The sequence below is a fragment of the Silurus meridionalis genome, chromosome 28 (assembly GCF_014805685.1).
Source record: "Silurus meridionalis isolate SWU-2019-XX chromosome 28, ASM1480568v1, whole genome shotgun sequence".
NCBI lineage: Eukaryota > Metazoa > Chordata > Actinopteri > Siluriformes > Siluridae > Silurus > Silurus meridionalis.
The window spans coordinates 6,022,576-6,042,693 of NC_060911.1; the positions used below are offsets into that span (position 1 = coordinate 6,022,576).

The 20,118-nt window shown below is 35.6% G+C and overlaps 1 protein-coding gene across 1 annotated transcript in view; it reads left to right on the plus strand.

The window, feature by feature from the left end:
- LOC124381193 (astrocytic phosphoprotein PEA-15) overlaps positions 1 to 18,807 on the plus strand; it is a 34,042-nt gene extending 15,235 nt beyond the window's left edge. Inside the window, exons 2-4 of the mRNA XM_046842611.1 lie at positions 9,757 to 9,931; positions 10,049 to 10,204; positions 10,974 to 18,807. Coding sequence (XP_046698567.1) covers positions 9,760 to 9,931; positions 10,049 to 10,204; positions 10,974 to 11,038 — 393 coding nt within the window. The 5' untranslated portion in view covers positions 9,757 to 9,759 and the 3' untranslated portion in view covers positions 11,039 to 18,807. The remainder of the gene's footprint in view (positions 1 to 9,756; positions 9,932 to 10,048; positions 10,205 to 10,973) is intronic.
- Positions 18,808 to 20,118: the final 1,311 nt, after the last annotated feature.

Below are 20,118 nucleotides of genomic sequence, written 5' to 3' on the forward strand. Positions count from 1 at the left end.
TGGCGAGAAACTTAACATCCCATCACCAAGCATGTGTGGAAAATGTATAGCCACTGTATGATGAGTAACAAATGCTTCATAAGCTCACATTTTATGCCATTATTGTTTGTTCAAATTGCCATATTTTTTTTATTTTGCATGTCATATAAGCATATGCTCTTGTAAACAATTTTACAAAGGACTTTGTTTGTATCTAATGGCCCAGTGTGTGAAAAAACGTGCTTGCAACGCCCTTTTCAAATAATACTAATAGTAGTACCAACCTGACAGATTGTTGGAGTGTATTAATTCACAGTTGTGTATGTGTGTGATAAAGCCAGTCTTGCCAAATCCTTGTTATTCACACACAGTTACCATGGTTACTTTTTGCACTACAGTTTCTTGTCGCATCAAGCCAACAACTAACAGAAACCTGTTGCAATGTTCGAGAAGATGTATTAAGCCAGACTAGTTGGAAACAATGTTCTGGTACTGTTAATTTCCTTATTCAAAACTGATTTAAAGTTGATTTAAACTAATTTTTAAAACTGATTTAAAAAAATAATAAATATAAAAAATTTAAATAAAACAATATCATTTTTGCTCTGGATTGTTTGTGATGTACAGAAATTTATTAATTGAGTATGGATATTAAAATGGGTGCAATCAAGTTGTAGTTTGTTAAAAATTTATACTAGAAAACTACTATAAAAATATGGTATTGGATATAAATGCACTATTTATATTTTAATATGGCTCATAAAACAAACAAAGTATTGTTTGTACTCATACATTTTTCAGTAGCAGATCCCTGAAATATGAAATACCATGACAGAGAGTTCTATTTTTGACAGCCATTTTGCCCATTGACACTATATAATGAGAACAAATCACCATCATTAGGCAGAGAGATGTGTGTTCATGGCTCCAGCCTTGATGCCTGCGTTAGTGCACACTGTAGAGTCGCTTAAAAGCGAGCCTACTGATGTCATCGGGAGTAGCTCTATTAGAAAAATACGAAAATATTCCTTTAAATCGTCTTCACTAGCTCTCCTGAGAGACGGCGTGTGTGGTTCAGTGGTGGAACATTATTGCAGACACAGTGAGTAACAAGATAACGGCATGTCCTTATATTTTTCATTTCGGCTTAGAAATACACAAACAAGTCATTTTCTTTATTTATTCATTCTGTTTAAAACTAATTTAATATTTTTAATTTTAACTCCAAATATGGATGTTCTGCATAAATGGCAACATGAAGTCTTATATTGTTTTTATATAAATGTGCATGTGAGTGTGTTTCCAGTCATATATTTATTGTCTCGTGAATGAAACTGTGCTCCTTTCAGTCTTTTCTAAGTTGTTCCATCTCTCTTTGTCAGTTGTTCAGTGACTCTTTTTCTCCCTTGAGGGCCGGGTCTAAGGGGCAACGCGTGAAACTTGGTTGGGGGTTACACACTTGCCCTGTTGCTAGGTTACAGTCTCCCGTCTTTAAAAGGCAAGCTCGATCTGGTTGTCATGACGATCTCAGTCGTGTGAAGGGTGAAAGGCGTTGCGGTGGTAGTGCCATGCCTGGGTTTTGCACTCGCACATAAAACGTAAACACGCTCACATATACACAATGCGTCAGTGCATTGAATTTTTTTATAGAGACAGTAAAAATAGGTGGGATCAAAAAGAGGTTGGTGAAGATGGTTGAAGCAAATATCTTTGTTAGAACAGTTAAATAATTAAAAGTGCATTGACAATACATTTACATGGAGATTAAAGCTGTATAAATCCTAATTTGTCTCCATTGAAAAATGCTTGCTTTCATGCTTGCTTGTTGATATTGCGTATTTCAGGGTCATTTATTTATTTTTTTATTTTTTTTATTTTTTTTATTTTTTCTTAGAGCTCTTTTCACACATATGCATGGAGTGCGGTGTCAATCTTTGGACATTTACCTATGTTCTATTTCCAAATTCTAGAATTAAATTTCCATTTCAGATTGCTAGCTTTTAAAAGAAATATGACTGAACATACCTGGGTCATAGTTCTTCAGAGCGATCATTCGCATCTGAATTAACAAGCAGGATATATTTTAGTCAGCTTTTTGGGTCGGTGAAAACAGAATCAGTGCTGGCTGATGTGATCAATTACCTGTATATAGCAAAAGATTATTGTAGAAGATTTTTCAGAGCCTAAAAATATACAATGCGGTGTCCCACAGGGTTCTGTTTTAGGTTTATGTCGAGCGATTTTTACATATAATAGGTTTGCAAGAATGTTACTGTTTCTACAGCAGCGACTCATTCACAGAAAATTGTATGGCCGACATGACATATAATCTAAGCTTAATAATTAATACATGTGTTGTTATGGAAGAGGTGTCCAGTGTCAGCAATTTGTAAGAGTCACATTTAGTAAGGTCCCTTATGTTCTTTACCAGATAAAGTCTAAGGTCAAAAGAGAGAACATGTGTAACAACTTGTACTTCTATAATTACCATGTCTGATTTGATTCACATTCCTTATTATCTGTATAATCGCTATAACTATATAACTGTAAATAAATAAGAAGTAGGACATATCATCATCACTTGGAAAGCATTCGACTTCCAGATGATAAAAGCCATCCCTTTTATATTGGACTACATCACATCCTGTCATTAATTATTCCTTGCTTTCCACTTATGAAGCAACAAACATTTGTTCAGTCATCAGCCTCCTTTTATTTTTTGCTTTTTTTTTTATGACTAAATGCAGTTAGTCATGTAACAGAGAAACTGGAAAAAACTCAAAATCCTCCGTCCAAAACACTTTCCTGCAGTGGAAGTTGCACAGGAACAGCAGCTTCACCATTAACTCTTATGAATCTCTGACACTAGAGACTCCATCTAAAATTTTAACAAACATTTCCTTACAGAAATCTTCAGCATGGCAGCAATTGCAAATCTGAAATCTACTTTTCGAAATCTGTTTTTGTTTAAGCTAAATTCCAATTCTGACATGCTTCAGAAAAAAAGTGCTATAATTCATCTTAACAGAGTTTTAGCCTGATGCTATCATACGTTTCTAATCTTGCAAACCAGTGTTGGTTTATTTAGACTTCAAGCACTTTTGTATGTTGCTGTGGATATCTGCTTAATGCAATAAACACAAATGTTGCATGTTGCCCACCCCAGGGTCTGATTGATAAGTCATTGACCTCCTAAGTCTATGTGGCTTCATCCTCAGCATTCTCCTACCGATATACCCCATGTTCTTCCTCTGCACATGTCCAAACCATCTCAACTGCACCTCCCTCATCTTGTTCCCAAATTGCCCTACATGCGCTGCCCCTCTAATAAACTAGTTTTTAATCTTGTCCATCGTCGTACAATACAAATCTCAACATCTTCAGCTCTGCTACCTCCAGCTCCACCTCCTGTCTTTTAGTCAACACAACTGTCTCTAAACCATACAACATCTGAGGTCTCACCACAGTCCTATAAACTTTCCCTTTCACTCTTGCAGATACCCTTCTATCACAAATCACTCCTGCTATCACTTTTATATTTACCCTGCCTGCACACTTTTCTTCACATCTCTAACACACTTTACATTATTTTGCACTGTTGACCCCAGTTACCTGAACTCCTCCACCTTCTCCACCTCTTCTCCCTGCAACCGCACCACTCCACTGCCCTCCCTCTCATTCACACACATGTACTCTGTCTTACTCCTACTGACTTTCATTCCCCTTCTCTCCAGTGTGTACTAGTCAACACATTTCCATCTCCATCCTTTATTGCTCTAACTTGTAGCACATCCTTTCCAGCTCGGTCCCTCTGCCTGGCCAATCTGTATAAATCCTTTCCTTCTTCCTCAGTGTCCAACTTCTCATACAGCTCCTCATATACCTTTTTTATTTGCTTTCACCACATCCCTCTTTACCTGCTGCATCTCCTTGTACTCCTGCCTACTTTTCTCATCACTCTGTCGATCCCAATCCTGTTTTACCAACCTCTTTCTCCTTATGATCTCCTGCATTTCCTCATTCCACCACCATGTCTCTTTGTCTTCCTTTCTCTTTCCAGATGTCACAAAAAGTACTTTTCTAGCTGTTTTCCTTATTACTTCTGCAGTAGTTGCCCAATCATCCAGCACCTCTTCACCACCACCGAGCTCCTGTCTGACCTCTTCCCTGAACCTCACACTACAGTGTTCCTCCTTCAATTTCCACCATCTTATTCTTCTTTCAGTCTTCACTCTCCTCTTCTTCTTCTTCACTTTCAAAACCATCCTACAGACCACCATCCAATGCTGTCTAGCTACACTGTCCCCTGCCAACACCTTACAGTCCCCAATCTCTTTTAGGTTGCATCTCCTGCATAGAATGTTGTCTATCTGTGTGCACCTTCCTCCACTCTTATACGTCACCCTAAGATCCTCCGTCTTCTTAAAATAAGTGTGAAGAATGAATGTAAAAAAGTATAATGTAAAATGTAAAAAAGTACATCTGAAGGCGTCTTTCTTTTTTTTTTTTTTTTGTAAAACTACCATGGTGTGTCATCGATACTTGCGAAACGGGTGACACTATTAAAAAAAAGAGAAGTAGGATGGGATGGGAAGCCGCTGTTTTAGTATTGAATCAACACCTTCTGACCAATCAAATTCGAGCTTTCAATTCTACTGATCAGCACTTTTTTGACTAGATTAGAGAATGTTTGACCGTTCCCTGTATCACATGACAATTACATGTCATTACTAAGAACACCGTATTGCTAGTCCTGTGCACTGGTACTAGACATCAGAGCATTCTGCAACATTAAAAGAGCAGTGTGTGGAACCGAAAAGAGCAGCCTGTAGATTGAGAGGCTCCAAGCCAAAAAAAAGGGGGGGAGTTAAGAATTTAGTCACGGGGAAGAGGAACCGTCCCAATTGTTTTTATGCTGAAACACACACATGCTTATGCACAAAAGAGGCAAAATGTATGCCCAGACCAAGAACAGCCCTGATATCTCTCTCTCCCTCTCTTTCTCACACACACACACAAGGCAGAAAGCAATAGACTGAGCAGGCAGACAAAAGCAGGCTTGTATGTGAGAATGTGAAGGACAGATCCTTTCTCCAATTCTCTCTCATGTGCCTGACAGGGGGCAGGCAATGTGTTGAACAATGTCATACTCTTCCCTGAGAAGACGGACGAGAAGTGCAAAAAATGTGCAGGTTCAGATAAAAATCTGTCACTGTTTGTCTCACAATGAAGCTTCCAGGTTATTATATCGTAGTAATCAGTGGAAAAAAAAGTGCAAAATAATGTAAATTCCAAAAGAATCCTCGCATATTTTCACCTGTGCGTAATGCGGGGCAGCCGTGCCGATCGTTCAGCGACGGTACAGTTGAACAGATGAATTGGGACGTTTATGGTAATGAGCGCGTGGGAGTATTTACAATCCTGCTATCAGTGTGTGGAGATCATAAACCTCCATTACAGAAGCACTTTTGTTCCATGAAGCCAATCAGACACCTTTTATTTAGCCTACCACTTAAGCTTGACCTATCAAAGAGCGGCTGCTTAACCTCCCTCTGAGATTCAACGTCGTTTTTTCCCCACTAGCACTTTAATGAAGCCGCACTAAACATGTAGAGCTGCTGCGGTTCAGGAATAACATTAGCAGGTTAAATGCGTTCTAGCTACAGATATAAAGGTTTAAAAATTTCACAGCATGATAACGTTTATATACATCTGTTTGTTTTTTATTTGATTTCATGCTAAGTGGTTGCAAAGAAATTCTGAAGAAGTATCTGGCTGTTTTTAGTTTACTGAAATGGCAGATGTTAATAAAATATAAAAGTACAGCAGTTGTTCTTCAGCCATCATCACTGTTGTCTCACAGAGTACGTTCACAGGCCACTTTAATAAAAAAAATCATAAAAACCCTGCTAATCTGATTTGCTGATTAGAAGGTCGGTGGTTCAAGCACCGGTACCACCAAGCTCACACTCTTGGGGCCCTTGAGCCAGGCCCTTAACCCTCTGTAACATGGCTGACCCTGCACTCTCTGATCACAGCTTCACTGGTATATGAGAAGAAAAGATTTTACTGTGCTGTAAAGTACATGTGACAAATATAAAGCACCTTCTACTTTTCAGCTTTACCTTTTAATGCAGTTATGAAGTTGGTGGTGCAGCATATAAAATCATGCAGGTAATCAGTTAATCTTCACATCACACAACAAAATGGGGAAAGAAAATGATCTTAGTGACTTTGTTATTGGTGTTGTAAGCTGAAATATTTGCAAAACTGTTGTTCTTTGGGGATTTTAATGAGTGTCAGTCCAAATATTAAAACTGATGGCCTGTGGCTTCTCTGCATAACAGAGAAGCTGATAATACATATGATTAAAACGAATGTAATTAGGCTCATATTTCGAACAGAACAGTTTAACTTCACACAGAAATGCTTGGTTTGTTTGGTAGCTAGGGAAAACCCTGGACATGGCGGAAAAAAAAATTATTTATTATATGAGTTTTAGAAAATGAAAAATACATGCATCACTATCACAATGTTAATCCCAAATGAAATTTATTAAGCTTTTTTATCATGTGACATTTACTGTGAAAGAAAATCGCAACTGTCTTTTTAAGTGTTTGTTAATATTAAATAAATAAATAGAAATACATTTCTGTTATGTCTTATTCGAATATGCCAATGCTAACTTTTAAAAGAGAAATTATGTTCAGTCTTTATTTGTATAACCCTGGTTGAGCCCATTTCCTGGCCTCGGGTTTATCTGTTCATTTTCATCTGAAACATGGAGACTGCCAAGTCCCTCCTATTCTCATTCATTGCTCAACGTCTGCCACTACCACCCTCTAGTGGCCAGATATTGCAACTACAATGCTTGGATTTAGGCTATGGCCTAATGTGTATTTGGATGTAACAATAGAGGAAGTGCAGCAGGCAAAGGCTCATGTTCTTCCTGAGTGTATGTTTGCGCAGGGTGCCTTTGTGTTCCTGTGTTTGTGTTTCATTCATACTGCTTTGTGGTTAAATGCACGTATACACATATACAGAGTACCAGAGTGTTAATAAGACACTGATGAGCTGTGAGCTGCACAATTGTATTCTACGTTTGCACATGCAGAGGTTTTTTTTTCTGGGCCCGGCAGTTTATTTTCCTGCACTTTTGACTATACAAGTTGTCTTAAGCGCTTTAGATCCATTGCTCCTGTTGTACAGAATAAGGGGGGATATTGATCTACATTTGAAAACTACACCAATTAATTTTTATAATAAATACATAAAAGCAATTTCCTAAATATCTCTAAAGTAAAAGTCTTCTAGGGCTTTCCATGAAACCATTTGAAACAAGAGCTCCACTAGAGGGGCTTAAAGAGCTGGATTTCATCCTGGGCAAAATAGAAGCTGCCCGAAACAAGACAAATCAGCCTGGACTGTGTAATGTATACTTTACTGTAACATAAAAAGTAAATCTTTTTGTATTGTTTTTTATTGAGTTTCCGAGTAGCACAGCTTTGTGGTTTGGATATGAAAAAAATATGACACATTGCTTGTATTTAAAAACGGGAAAAAAGTTCTTATTTCATTGTTTATTCTATCCATTATTTACCAGTTTCCTACAATACCAATAATGTCATTAGACTACCTTCTAATAGTGGCACAAGTGACATTTATCCTTTGCTTAAACTCTATCTAAAGACGATGATGTGGTAGCACTAGGTCTTTTATCTGTTCAGCTTTCTTACATTCTTCAACCTTAATGCAAATACTGCCATAAATGCCTCTGTACTTGTCATATTGTCGATCTTTTGAGGCTAACTAGCTGAACCAAGTCTCTACCATAACAAAGCCCAAATGCAGCATATAGAGCAGGGGTGTCAAACTCATTTTCACTGAGGGCCACATCAGCATAATGGTTTCCTTCAAAGGGCCAGATGTAACTTTAAAGCAATATACAGTACAGACCAAAAGTTTGGACACACCTTCTCATTCAAAGAGTTTTCTTTATTTTCATGACTATGAAAATTGTAGATTCACACTGAAGGCATCAAAACTATGAATTAACACATGTGGAATTATATATGGAATTATATACATAACACAAAAGTGTGAAACAACTGAAAAATGTCATATTCTAGGTTCTTCAAAGTAGCCACCTTTTGCTTTGATTACTGCTTTGCACACTCTTGGCATTCTCTTGATGAGCTTAAAGAGGTAGTCACCTGAAATGGTCTTCCAACAGTCTTGAAGGAGTTCCCCGAGAGATGCTTGGCACTTGTTGGCCCTTTTGCCTTCACTCTGCGGTCCAGCTCACCCCTAAACCATCTCGATTGGGTTCAGGTCCGGTGACTGTGGAGGCCAGGTCATCTGGCGCAGCACCCCATCACTCTCCTTCTTGGTCGAATAGCCCTTGATGCCTTCAGTGTGACTCTACAATTTTCATAGTCATGAAAATAAAGAAAACTCTTTGAATGAGAAAGTGTGTCCAAACTTTTGGTCTGTACTGTAAATGTAGCCCAGTGTAACTAAATGTAATTTTATTATTCAACTTACAAATATTACATATATATTTGCATATATGTAAAAACAAATGTTTGCTTGTTGCTCTGTTATAACATCTTCTTCTTCTTCTTCTTCTTCTTCTTCTTTCCGCTTCTCCCCTTTTAATTTGTCAGCTTATGAAACCCACATTACTCTATCAATCAACGATCAAACTATCCAAATGAATAAGGATAAATAACAAGTTATGACATTAACTTTGTTCAAAACTTTTTTGTCTTAGTTGAGGGGAAGAATAACGGTCCAAGCAACAATTGTGAGCTGCTAAGAACATGTGTGACAGAACATTTGTTTATTTTACATAAACAAATGGCTGCACACAGCCTTGCGGGGACACATCCAACTAATGAGAAATCGTTTGATTACAATGAACGTTTGTCTGCATAAACAAATGCAATTTGCCTTTTTTTTGCACCATTTGTTGTTTTTTTTAGGCTCACTTTGGCATACTCTGTGTTTGGTGTCAAAATGCCGACGTAGATTGTACACGTTGACAACCTCCACTGCCTCATAACACAAAAGACATGCCGTTTTTTTATCCTTGAAGCACAAACATATATTCGCCTTCCCATCTTTCGTGAAACAGCCTTCCATCTGCATTAATTTTTCTCTTCCTGGACATTTTAGGATCATTGTTTATATTTCTTAATTCGGAAAATGACACTGATGTGGAAACACTGCAATCTAGTGGTGGGATGCGGTCACTTCACGGGTAACATGATCGGCATGCATTATGGGAAATGTAGTTTATGGTCAATGCACCCTTTTGACTTTTTTATTATAAGATAATTAGACCTTTTCAGCTTTTGTGGGCCACATAAAATAATGCTCTATATCATATGAGTTAGACCCATATGATATAGAGCATTCAACATTTATCTCCATTACTTTTACCGTGCAAGATCATTCTAATTAATGACACTAAACTGTTTTCTTTTTCTTTTAGTAAAACCAGATAATGTTTATGTATGTTTAGCAGAACTGATTTTTTTGCCTTGAATTTTAGTACCTTATTAAATGCTGTAATTGTGCAAACAGTGTTGTGACAACAGTTCATTACATATCTGAAATCTTTTGCTAATAACGCAAATTTGGCACAAATCGATAATTAACAATATGATGCACAAATGCAGTTTTTGTTTAATTTTAATATAATAAATTTGTTTCACTCTCTCTAATATAGATTAAATCAATGCTGGCTACCAATCTCATTTCCCTTTCTTTCAGATCATGTCAGAATACAGCTCTTTTCTGAGCGACCTGTGCGAGAACATCACTAACGAGGATCTGGAGCAGCTGAAGTCGGCCTGCAAGGAGGATATCCCTGAAGACCAGAGCAACTCCATTACATCCTCTAAAGAGTGGTTCAGTTACCTGGAAAAAAATGATAAACTAGCTCAGGGTGAGAGAACAGACTTGTGGAAAGAGAGAACAGTCATTTTTTATTTATTCTATGGAATTTATGTTTCTTTGTTTTGTGCAGTTCACATAAAAGCTCTTTTCTTTGTTCTGTCTGAAGATAATCTCTCCTATATTGAGCACATCTTTGAGATCTCACGGCGGCCCGATCTTTTGACCCGGGTCATCGAGTACCGCACGACAGTGCTCAAGATCTCAGAGGACGATGAAATTGACACCAAACTCACACGAATCCCATCGGCAAAGAAGTACAAAGGTACATACATATATATATATATATATATATATATATATATATATATATATATATATATATATATATATATATAATTTATTTTTTTCAATGGTAGCTGTTTTTTCCAGTCATTAATGCAGCCACAGAATGCTATGTAGGGGTGTGGTGTTGTTTCAAAAATGAGAAAAATGAGAATGTTTTGGCAACTTTTGAGAGATCTGTCAAAAATGTTTGCCATTGGATCAAAGCAATAGGCTTACCAAAAATCCACCACTGCCCTTCACCATGAGAGCATCACATCAAAAGAGCCCTCCCACCCCATCACCAATACTGAAGCATGGTGGTGGTAGCCTCCATAGATATATAGGTACAACTGTCAGGTACATTTATAGATGTATAGGTACAATTGTTGTCAGTGACTAAATGCAGAATAGAAATAGTAAATTGGTAAATGTATATAGTAAATAAATAAATAGCAAATGTTATGGACAGTTAATATGTTCAGAACGTGTAAATGTTATAATAGAAATACTCCAATTTAAGCCTTTAATCTCATTCATCAGTTAGGATTGGTCATGGTTGAGTGCAAGATGAGCATTAACATTGAATACAACCGACTATAAGGATAGTGTGTGGACAGAAATCAGCTACACTGGTGGACAAAAATGTGATTTCAAGTTATACACAAAAATATGGAAATTTTAACCAAATTTCACTTGAACTTTTTTGTGTAAAAATTGTATGCCCTTATGCTTCTGCTCTGTTTTTTTGTTTGTTTGTTTTTTTACAGATATCATTCGCCAGCCTTCAGAAGACGAGATAATCAAGCTGGCCCCTCCCCCCAAGAAAGTCTGAGGTTGAAGTTTGTGACCTTTCCTTTTTTTTTGTCCATGGCACTCCACTTTGTCAAAACGTCTTCAGCGCCCACCTTTAAACCACGCCTTGTCCCACTCACTCACCACAAGCCGCCACCCAAACCGCTAAACAGCCAATTGGAATTGACGAACATGTCAAAGCAACATTCAGAACCCTGGAGGCTCAAGAAGTATAGAAATTCGGAAGAAGGTGAAAGAAGAAGTAAGAGAACGAAAGATGGAATGGACCAGTAGTTAGTGTTTGCCATGAGTGTCTTCGAGATTGTGTTTCCCTGCTATGGGAAATTGTTGTCAGTGAGTATGTAAGCTCATGTGATATAGAAGCGAATGTGAGTGTGAGTGCAATGGAATTGTTGAATGCAACAGTGTAGTCCAAGCAACCCGTGTAACTGAGTCCTCTTCAGATATCTTATATGGTGATCAATCTTCCAGCCTGTTTCTTTTACTCAATGCTACACTGAGTAGTAGTATAAGTGCAGTTCACTTGGCTGTAGAGTCCCTTTAAAACTCACATGTTTAAAACTCACCTGCAAAAAATGTCTCATCATAATGGAGTGAAATTTGATAGAAATCATTTGATAGTCGCAAAGGCAACATTTGCCTTAAATAGAGACACAATATAATGTGCACATGATTAGATCTGTTCAAGTGTAAATTATTTTTAGGATTTCTTCTGTTTATTTATCCTAAGCATTGTAATGAATCCATTTATGACATATCATAAATAGATTATACATTGAATATCGAACATATCATGACGGTCATGTTTCCCAGAGTGTGTTTCCTCGACATTAATAAGAATGCCCATCTTAAACAAGTACTTCATTAGCACATGTGTATTGGGATTTTTGGTTTAAATACCTCTGACATAAACAGTGTTTGTGACCGGGGATTAAACAATGATCGAAAACACATCATTCCATGTGATCTTTATTGGCTTTTGTGCTCATAAAATGACAACTTTTGCACAAGCACAGGGCTTGTTAGGGAATCGTATAATGTTGAGTGTGTATATTCTTTCAAATCATAGACTGTGAATGAGTTATTTGTTCTATATATTTATATTTAAAAAGTCATATGATGTATAATTAGAAATCTAAAAAAAAATTATTACATTATGATGACATTAGCATTACAGTTAACAATGGGATTATTCATTATTATATAATTTGTATCACAAGCACTGACTACAGTTGGGGTAACAGGGGTGAACAAATCACAAAATTATTAGCTGGTCCCCCAGAATAGTGGAAGCGCTAATGTGGCCAGGAAATGTTGGTTTTGGTTGACTGTAAATTGGCTAAAATCCTGTGAATAGGTTAAAAAGTGGTAACATAATGTAAAAGCATATTGTTGAGGATATAAAATATAACTGTAGCTCCTTATCCTTTAATAAGATTAGCTAAACATAAAAATCAAATGAAGACTGTTTTATAAATTCAGAAATTACTTAAGGTTTTATTTGCTTGTCTTCTGGGCAACTAAGGAAAATAATAAGCAAATAGCTCAGAAAATCTGCTTGCCCTGGGCTTGTGATTTGTCCAGCCCTGGTTAACAATAAGATAAATCATTAACATCAACTAAATGAAATTCCTAACAAAAACAATAGAGTTTCAACTCTGTTGGTGCTTGGACCCCTAATAAATCATCAGATTAAATACAGGAAGCGAAAATGAGTTGACATTATTGCATTACTGTTCTCTGATCCAAACCTTCATCCTCCAAGCCATCATATTATATTGCCCAGTTGCAGAAAGACTGTTGATTTTAAATACAATATTAGCTAGATCACTGTGTCTCTTTTGCCCAGCCTCAACAGACTGTTGCTTTTGCTATGCTAAATACCAGTATGCATTCATATGACATCAAGTGCTAGAATTATTGACGAGAAAATAATGTGTTTTTGTGTGTATGCGTTGGTGGTGTACTTTTTTACAGCTTGCATTAAATGTTAGCACTTGCAGGGTATGTGTGGTTCCCCAAAATCCCCCTCTGGACCTAAACTAGGTTTTGTGCAACAACCAAGTTCAAGTTTATACCGATCGTGTCCTTTTCTCGTGCCAACAAACCAAGTGTATTTCGGATCGGGTTATTTGTAGTAAACCGTTGTGTTTTGATTTAGATTGCTAGCTATGTTCATGTGATATTGTCTGACAAATTGTAGGTATCATAAGATGTGGAAGTTTGCCTTTAGAATTTACCAATGAGAATTTCATCAACTTGATCCAAAATATCTTCAGAGTTGGATGTTAATCGGTTATGCGATATTAAGCATTGTCAAAAGTAGTGTTTTTATGAATTACTTTGGGTCATACTATTTGTCACAGAGGAGCAAGAGAAATGTTTAAATCATGACTTGATCCTTTTTCTAACAAATGCCTGGTAGATCTTTGACTATTTGATATCGGGTGTTCATCTAAAATTTGTGAAGGACCCGTTTCATAAAGTAATTAATTGATTTGTTTCAAACATTGCATTTGGCAGACACCATTATCCATTTACAGTTTTCGCACTTACACAACTGTTTGAGTTAAGGGTTAAGGGCATTTCACAAAAGCCCAGAAGTGCCAGCTTGGTTGTGCTGAGATTTAAACTCATGAACTTTCAGTCTTAACCACTGAACTTAACCACTAGTGGCACAGATGAGATACATACACCCAAAGCAAAAAATTAAGCAAGTTAAAAAAATATTTTTTAAATCAGAGTGAATCAACAATTAGCAAAAAAGTGTGACAACTCGTCTACATTTAAATTGACCAAGAAAATAGCTATTAATTTCAGTGTGAGTTTTTCGATCGTTTTGCTGTTTTCAGCTATGTTTGTAAGTTTCAGTGTTTGTGACCGTGATTTTCGAGTTTTTGCTGTTTGTTTCTTCAGTTGGAAAGTTTCAGAAGTCTGAATCGTTGCACATTTAAACCAACGTGCATAACGTGGTGCACTACCAATATGTTTAATGTGAAAGTTCTGCTTATTTTTTACCCAGTGTGAAAGTAAATCTAGACTTTTGTCTCATGGTTTTTGTTGCAGTTTGATCATCATCATTGACTGCCACAAGCAAATCAACCCTGTTTTTTGCAAAACATATTAAAGTACTCTAAGAAGCGAGGTCAATTTGATGAAAAATTGCATATTGCATACATTAGACTTGCCCCAACTATAACTTTTGCAAATGTACACTGAATCATAATATTAAACACGGCATCAGACCAAAATTAACTGACTTGTCGGTCTGTAGGCAGTTTACAGTAACAGCTTGAATCATTGGTCACACTTCTTAGGCTCAGATTGCACATACAAATCCCAGCTTGTACCTGTTACTGTAGCTCTGACTTGCCAAGACTTGATAAATTAGCTAGATAAAAACACTTTCTTTTTTTTGTTTTCATTTTGTTTTTGGAAAAGTCATGGGCAGCATTTCAATACTATTTTTAACACACCATCACCTTCTCCAAACCAGAATCTCTGCTGCCATCTTAAAGGAACAGTTCACCATGTAACACATCCAGTGTTTATATTAAAACATATTCTGAAATATATATTGAAATTCTTCTTTTAAAATTGTTTGCTATTCCTAAGAGCAGTTGTTGGTTGCCCCGCTGATGAAGGAACTGTCTTTATTTAATCGAAGACAAATAATGTTAGCAATGTCAAACATAAGGGATGTCAGTCATCGTTCAATGTTAGTTCCGAAAGGTAAAAAAACAATAACATTAACCAACACTTAATGTCACATTAATAAGAATTGTGATGGAGCTACACAATGCAGTCGTGCTGAGTTCAGCAGTTTCAGAAAAAGTTTTTGAAAGTTGTATACAACAAACGAGCGTGAAAAGCTTTGACGCTTTGGCAGCTGATCTGTTTGCACACAGTGTACAAATGGGAAGATAATAGAGCTGGACAGACTGAAATTTATGTTGCATTGCCCCCCTTAGTTAAAGACCAAGTGAGAGCTAATCTCACTGGAACCACTATCAGCGGGTAGTCCAGTGGCCCTATGGGTAATGTGGGAAACTGTTAAGCCAAGTAAAAATGAGAGCAGCATGTCATGAAGTTTAAAAAAAAAGCTATGAATAGTAAGACACTAGTCGTTCGGAGTGAACTTTTTCTTTGAGTCGTTCCAGTAGTGTATTCGCTCAGTGCCAAGAAGTGTGTTAGAGCAATAAGACGTTTATGTTGTGTTAATGTAGACAAACTACTTAAGATACACAGTGTAGTAACACAGAATGACCATCTTCTACTGGCTAGTTAGGAAGCTAGCTAATTTACACAGTCAGCAAACCAGCTAGATTGAGCACCATATATGCGGTAATATGAACAAAATGTAAAAAGGGGGTGAGAAAAGTGCTCTTCATTCACATCAGGATGCCAACAAGGGTGTGTTAAAAACAGTATTGGAAGACCAAGAATTATTTCATGACTGTAACGGTGATCATGTGTTAGTCTTAAGATGATACATATATACAAATCATTTTATATGAATGCAAAGCTAAAATCGGTCAGTACTTCACTGAATATTTGCCAAGCTCTATGCAGTTATTATGTAGGATCGGCACTGTGCATATTTGTTACATGCATTTCTTGGTCATTCCTCTTCAACATGCAAGCAATCTGGAGATCTTGGTATGTGTTTAGGCATATAATTGACCAAAAGTTTTGAAAAAAAAAGATTTTGACACATCCAGTGTACAATGGAGAAACATAATCATGTGTCAAAAGCTCCTGTCATTAAAGTGTCATTGTCAGATTGGATTTCATGACGTTAACAAACATATCGAAATGAAAATGCTGCAAAAACTATGTAATAGTAAAAATGAGCCTGACCCTAATGCCTGACCCACATTGTGTTTCATTTTAGCTTTATTAAATGAAATAAATAAATAAATGAAATAAATAAATAAAGGATTACAGCATAGAAAATCTAACACTATAATAACCTTTAAAAAATATTTTTCAATTGATTTACACTTAAAAAAAAAAAAAAAAAGTATTTTTATTAATCAAAAATTTTTTTTTAAATGTGGCTTGTAGTTTTACCTTCAGATGAGTTGTAAATATATATTGTGAAATGATAGCAGTGTGTTTTATGATTGATTTTATTTATTTAATGCAAATGTATTTTGGGTTTTCTGTATTGAAAATTTGCTTACTAACTGGAAAATATGAGAATGAGTGTGTTTATTAACCATCACAGTGAATCTGACATGTGTAATGAGCCTGCTTATGATTTCAATTTATATATATATATATATATATATATATATATATATATATATATATATATATATATATATATATATATATATATTTACAGTATATAACATTTTTATTTGGGAGTTTTGCCTCAGGATTCTTTTGCTATCTGGCAGTAATGCTTTCTCTTTTGATACTCCTGATCTAATTTATTATTTTTGTCCACTGATTGTTATAAAGTTTGAATTTCTTTAAAAAAAACTTTATAAGACTATAAGTGGCCACTTGTAGCCATAAATCCTGGATAACATATGGCCACTATATTTTTCTCGCCATTTTAGTTCTGAATCCATAAATGTATTTAGGTTTCTTTTCTGTCTTTTCTGTAATTTATCTTGATATTTTTTTTACCTTTTATTTTTTTTTTTTACAGTGACATTAAATCACAGTGACGTAGTTGATCATTTCTATTTTTGCTTTGCTAACGTGACAGGATTAGCACAAGGTGTTGCTTCACAAGCCTTTGACGTGTAAATAAATGCTAAAAAAAAATTGATAATAGTCTAGGAAGCTGTATGGTGGTTACGTAGGTTAATAACAGGGTACACATGAAAAACACGGAGAGCTGATCTGATGTTGAAGCCTGTACTAACACGACAGTGGTGTTATATCAAATTGTAAAAACTCAAAAATACTGATCAGAAAATGAGCCTTTAACTTTTGCACATCAAAAAGAGGTCTGAGTGTGTAAAACTCCTGTTTGTGAGTTAGGGACTATTTCCGGTATATGCATTTTGAAAGCTTGAGTCCTTTAATGTAGAGATAGGAGTGACTAACGGATTTCATACAACCCTTTGTAGGAGATCTAGTTCAGTAAGTTGCATAAGTTTTCACACCCTGTTACAAGATTTATTTTTAACCTTTCCATTTACAAAAACGTCTAATATATGAAGGTGCAAACTATATTTTTCTGTAAATATATTTTTTTTACATATTTTAGTTGCATAAATATTCATTCTCATTGCATAAGTTATAGTTATATGCATCTGTTAGTTTTGTACTTTTGAATTCTGATATATTTGCAAAATTGTTCAAATTCTGTCAGTCTGAATAGTGACCAGATTGCCCCAGCTTCGTATTGGGCTTTACCTTAGCCAGTTAACTGTGTTCTGATTGTTGATTTTGAAGGCATTCCAGTGTTGCAGTATGCAGGTTTCTTTTTTTAAAATCTCGTTCAGACTAAAACTGATTTTTTTAGTTGTTAAGTTGTTAAGTATACCTGATACTTTTTTAGAACATTATACTGGAATGGTGTCTTCAATTGCACTATTACTAGAGAACAGATTACATCAGAATTTATTTTGCAGTTTCACAGCAACGGGGTGAATATTTATGGATTCACTTAATGTATTGATTTTTTTACAGTCCTTGTAGTATTATGGGATATTTTGTGTTGATTGAGGTAAAGAGCAAACATGGAAAAAATAAATGAGGTGGAGGGATACTTACCCAAGGCTCTGCAAGTTCACTCGATTTTTCCTCAGTTGCAAGACAAATATTATATAATATTATTTTTAGAAGCCATATGTAAAATATTTCAAGTTAGTCTGCTTAAAGACTCTACAAAAACAAGATCACGAATCATGCTGTAAATGCAGCATATGAAACTATATTAAACGTAGGCTGAAGGTACTGCACTGTGTGTGTATGTGGGTGTGTTTTGTGAGATTTGAGGTGCTCAGTGCAGTTCTAGGCCCCATGTGGATGGAAATGAGTGTGAGATTGTTATCTATCATGCTGCATTAAGTTATTATAATAGATATTATAATTGATGCGTAATAGACTCAGGTATTGGCTTTCAAATGAGTTCTGGCACGTATTATTAACACCGAATTCGGTTCCTGGCAAGACGTGCTAATTTCTATTGGGTTTGTCGCACTTTTGTGTTTTCTGTGTAGGGTCTTTTAGAAATTAGAAGAAAATAATCAATGGAGGCTTAAATTGCATGTAAGGTCGCTTACCAAAGCAAGCAAAAAGTGCATGGCTTCAAAGGTCTGCTACTTAGCATCCTCAGGCCCAGACTGCTTGCCATCCAATCTGCTTTCTCGAAATAACTAATTTCTTTCAACAACCACACAGATCTCGACATTGGCTAGACGACTTTTATAAATTTGGAGATAATTTTTTTATTCGGCCATTTTGTTGAAAGTCCCAATAGACGACTGAATACGAATTTCCCTGAACAAGGGTCCTGTTTCAGATGACGATCACTTTTTTTTCCTTATGCTAATTATTTTGATATGCACCTCTTAATAGTTTATAATTTTTCTGCCATCAAACTGCTTCACGTTTTACAGGCTGTATGCTGTTTCATTTGGTTTTCTTGAGAAAATTGGATAGCTCTTTTGCAAATATAATAAACAAAATATAGACATAGTATGATAAATAAATAATACATTTATGATGAAGTGAATTAAACTGATATGATGCCATTATGTCATTGTGCTGAAATCTGTATAAATATTTAATTACATATATTAAAATGCATTTGCTAACCTACAGCTGTGTGATTTTTATTTACCTTTTTTCTTTTTGTGGATGGAGTTTTGAGGAAAATGCATTTATTTCATTCCTCAAGACATTGATAAAGAGCCTATTATGGGCATGGGAAAACAAAAAAGTAGAGTTCAACACAGTCAACTTTTCAGGAAGGAAGCTATTGAAGAAAACATCTGACCTTGCTGTGACCTCCATCCTGTTCAGATACATTTCTAAATCAAATCTGTTCATCTGCTAGCTACAAATGATGAGTCCATAGAAATCATACAATTCCTTTGTTCCAGCTATAAGAAACCTGCATTAAATTATGAAAAATATGTGGAAACCTAATCATCATATCCATATGTTGCTCTTCTCTATAGTATGGATATGCACAACTTTACAGAACATCTTTAGATGCTGTAGCTTTACAATTTCCCTACAATGGAAATACGGGACTCAAACCTGTTCCAGCTTGACTGTGTCCATGTGCACAAAACCCATCAGCTAATCATGTGGCAACAGCGCAACGCTTAAAATCATGCAGGTAGAGGTCTAGTGTTTAAGGTTATTAATGTGTGTATACTAATCTAATGTGTGCACGTATATGTCAGACATTAGAATGGATGAGATTTGTGATCTCAGAGGCTTATCTCATAGGACATTTATATTATATTTTGTCACGTTCTAATTTAATTATATTGATATTCAAGCCAAAGCATTATAGGTGCTGGATAACTTGCTGTGAGGTAAAAATAGAAGCTATAATTTTCTAAAAGCTATAAATTGTTCAAACGCAGATAAAAGATAATGTTGAAGTCAAAAGTCATATGCAGTGGTCATATTTATATAAGCTAATATTTTATCTTTCGAATTGTATGTTTGCCGCCAAAATCGGTAGTAAATTAATGTGGAAATTGAGCACACAAGGAAAGTGTGATTTTAAAAAGCAATGGTGAGCTATTTTTAGAAAAGGCCCGCGGGCTATCAAAGCCAATACACAATTAAATATTTAGAATTGCTTACCATGCAAAAAAAAAAAAAAATACACATATATATATATATATATATATATATATATATATATATATATATATATATATATATATATATATATATATATCAACAGCAAACAACATTCATTTAATATTCTTGAATTGTTATTATGAAATACTCTAGAAATTGTGTCTGTGTCTGTGTCTGAAAGAGTTTGATGCCACTTGTTACTTACTCAGCTGGTGGTGTAAATGGAGCATTGAGGTTGAATGGTGACTTAAGGCTGAAAAAATATTTTTCAGGTTTTTTAGGTAATTAAGCAACGGTCATAAGAAG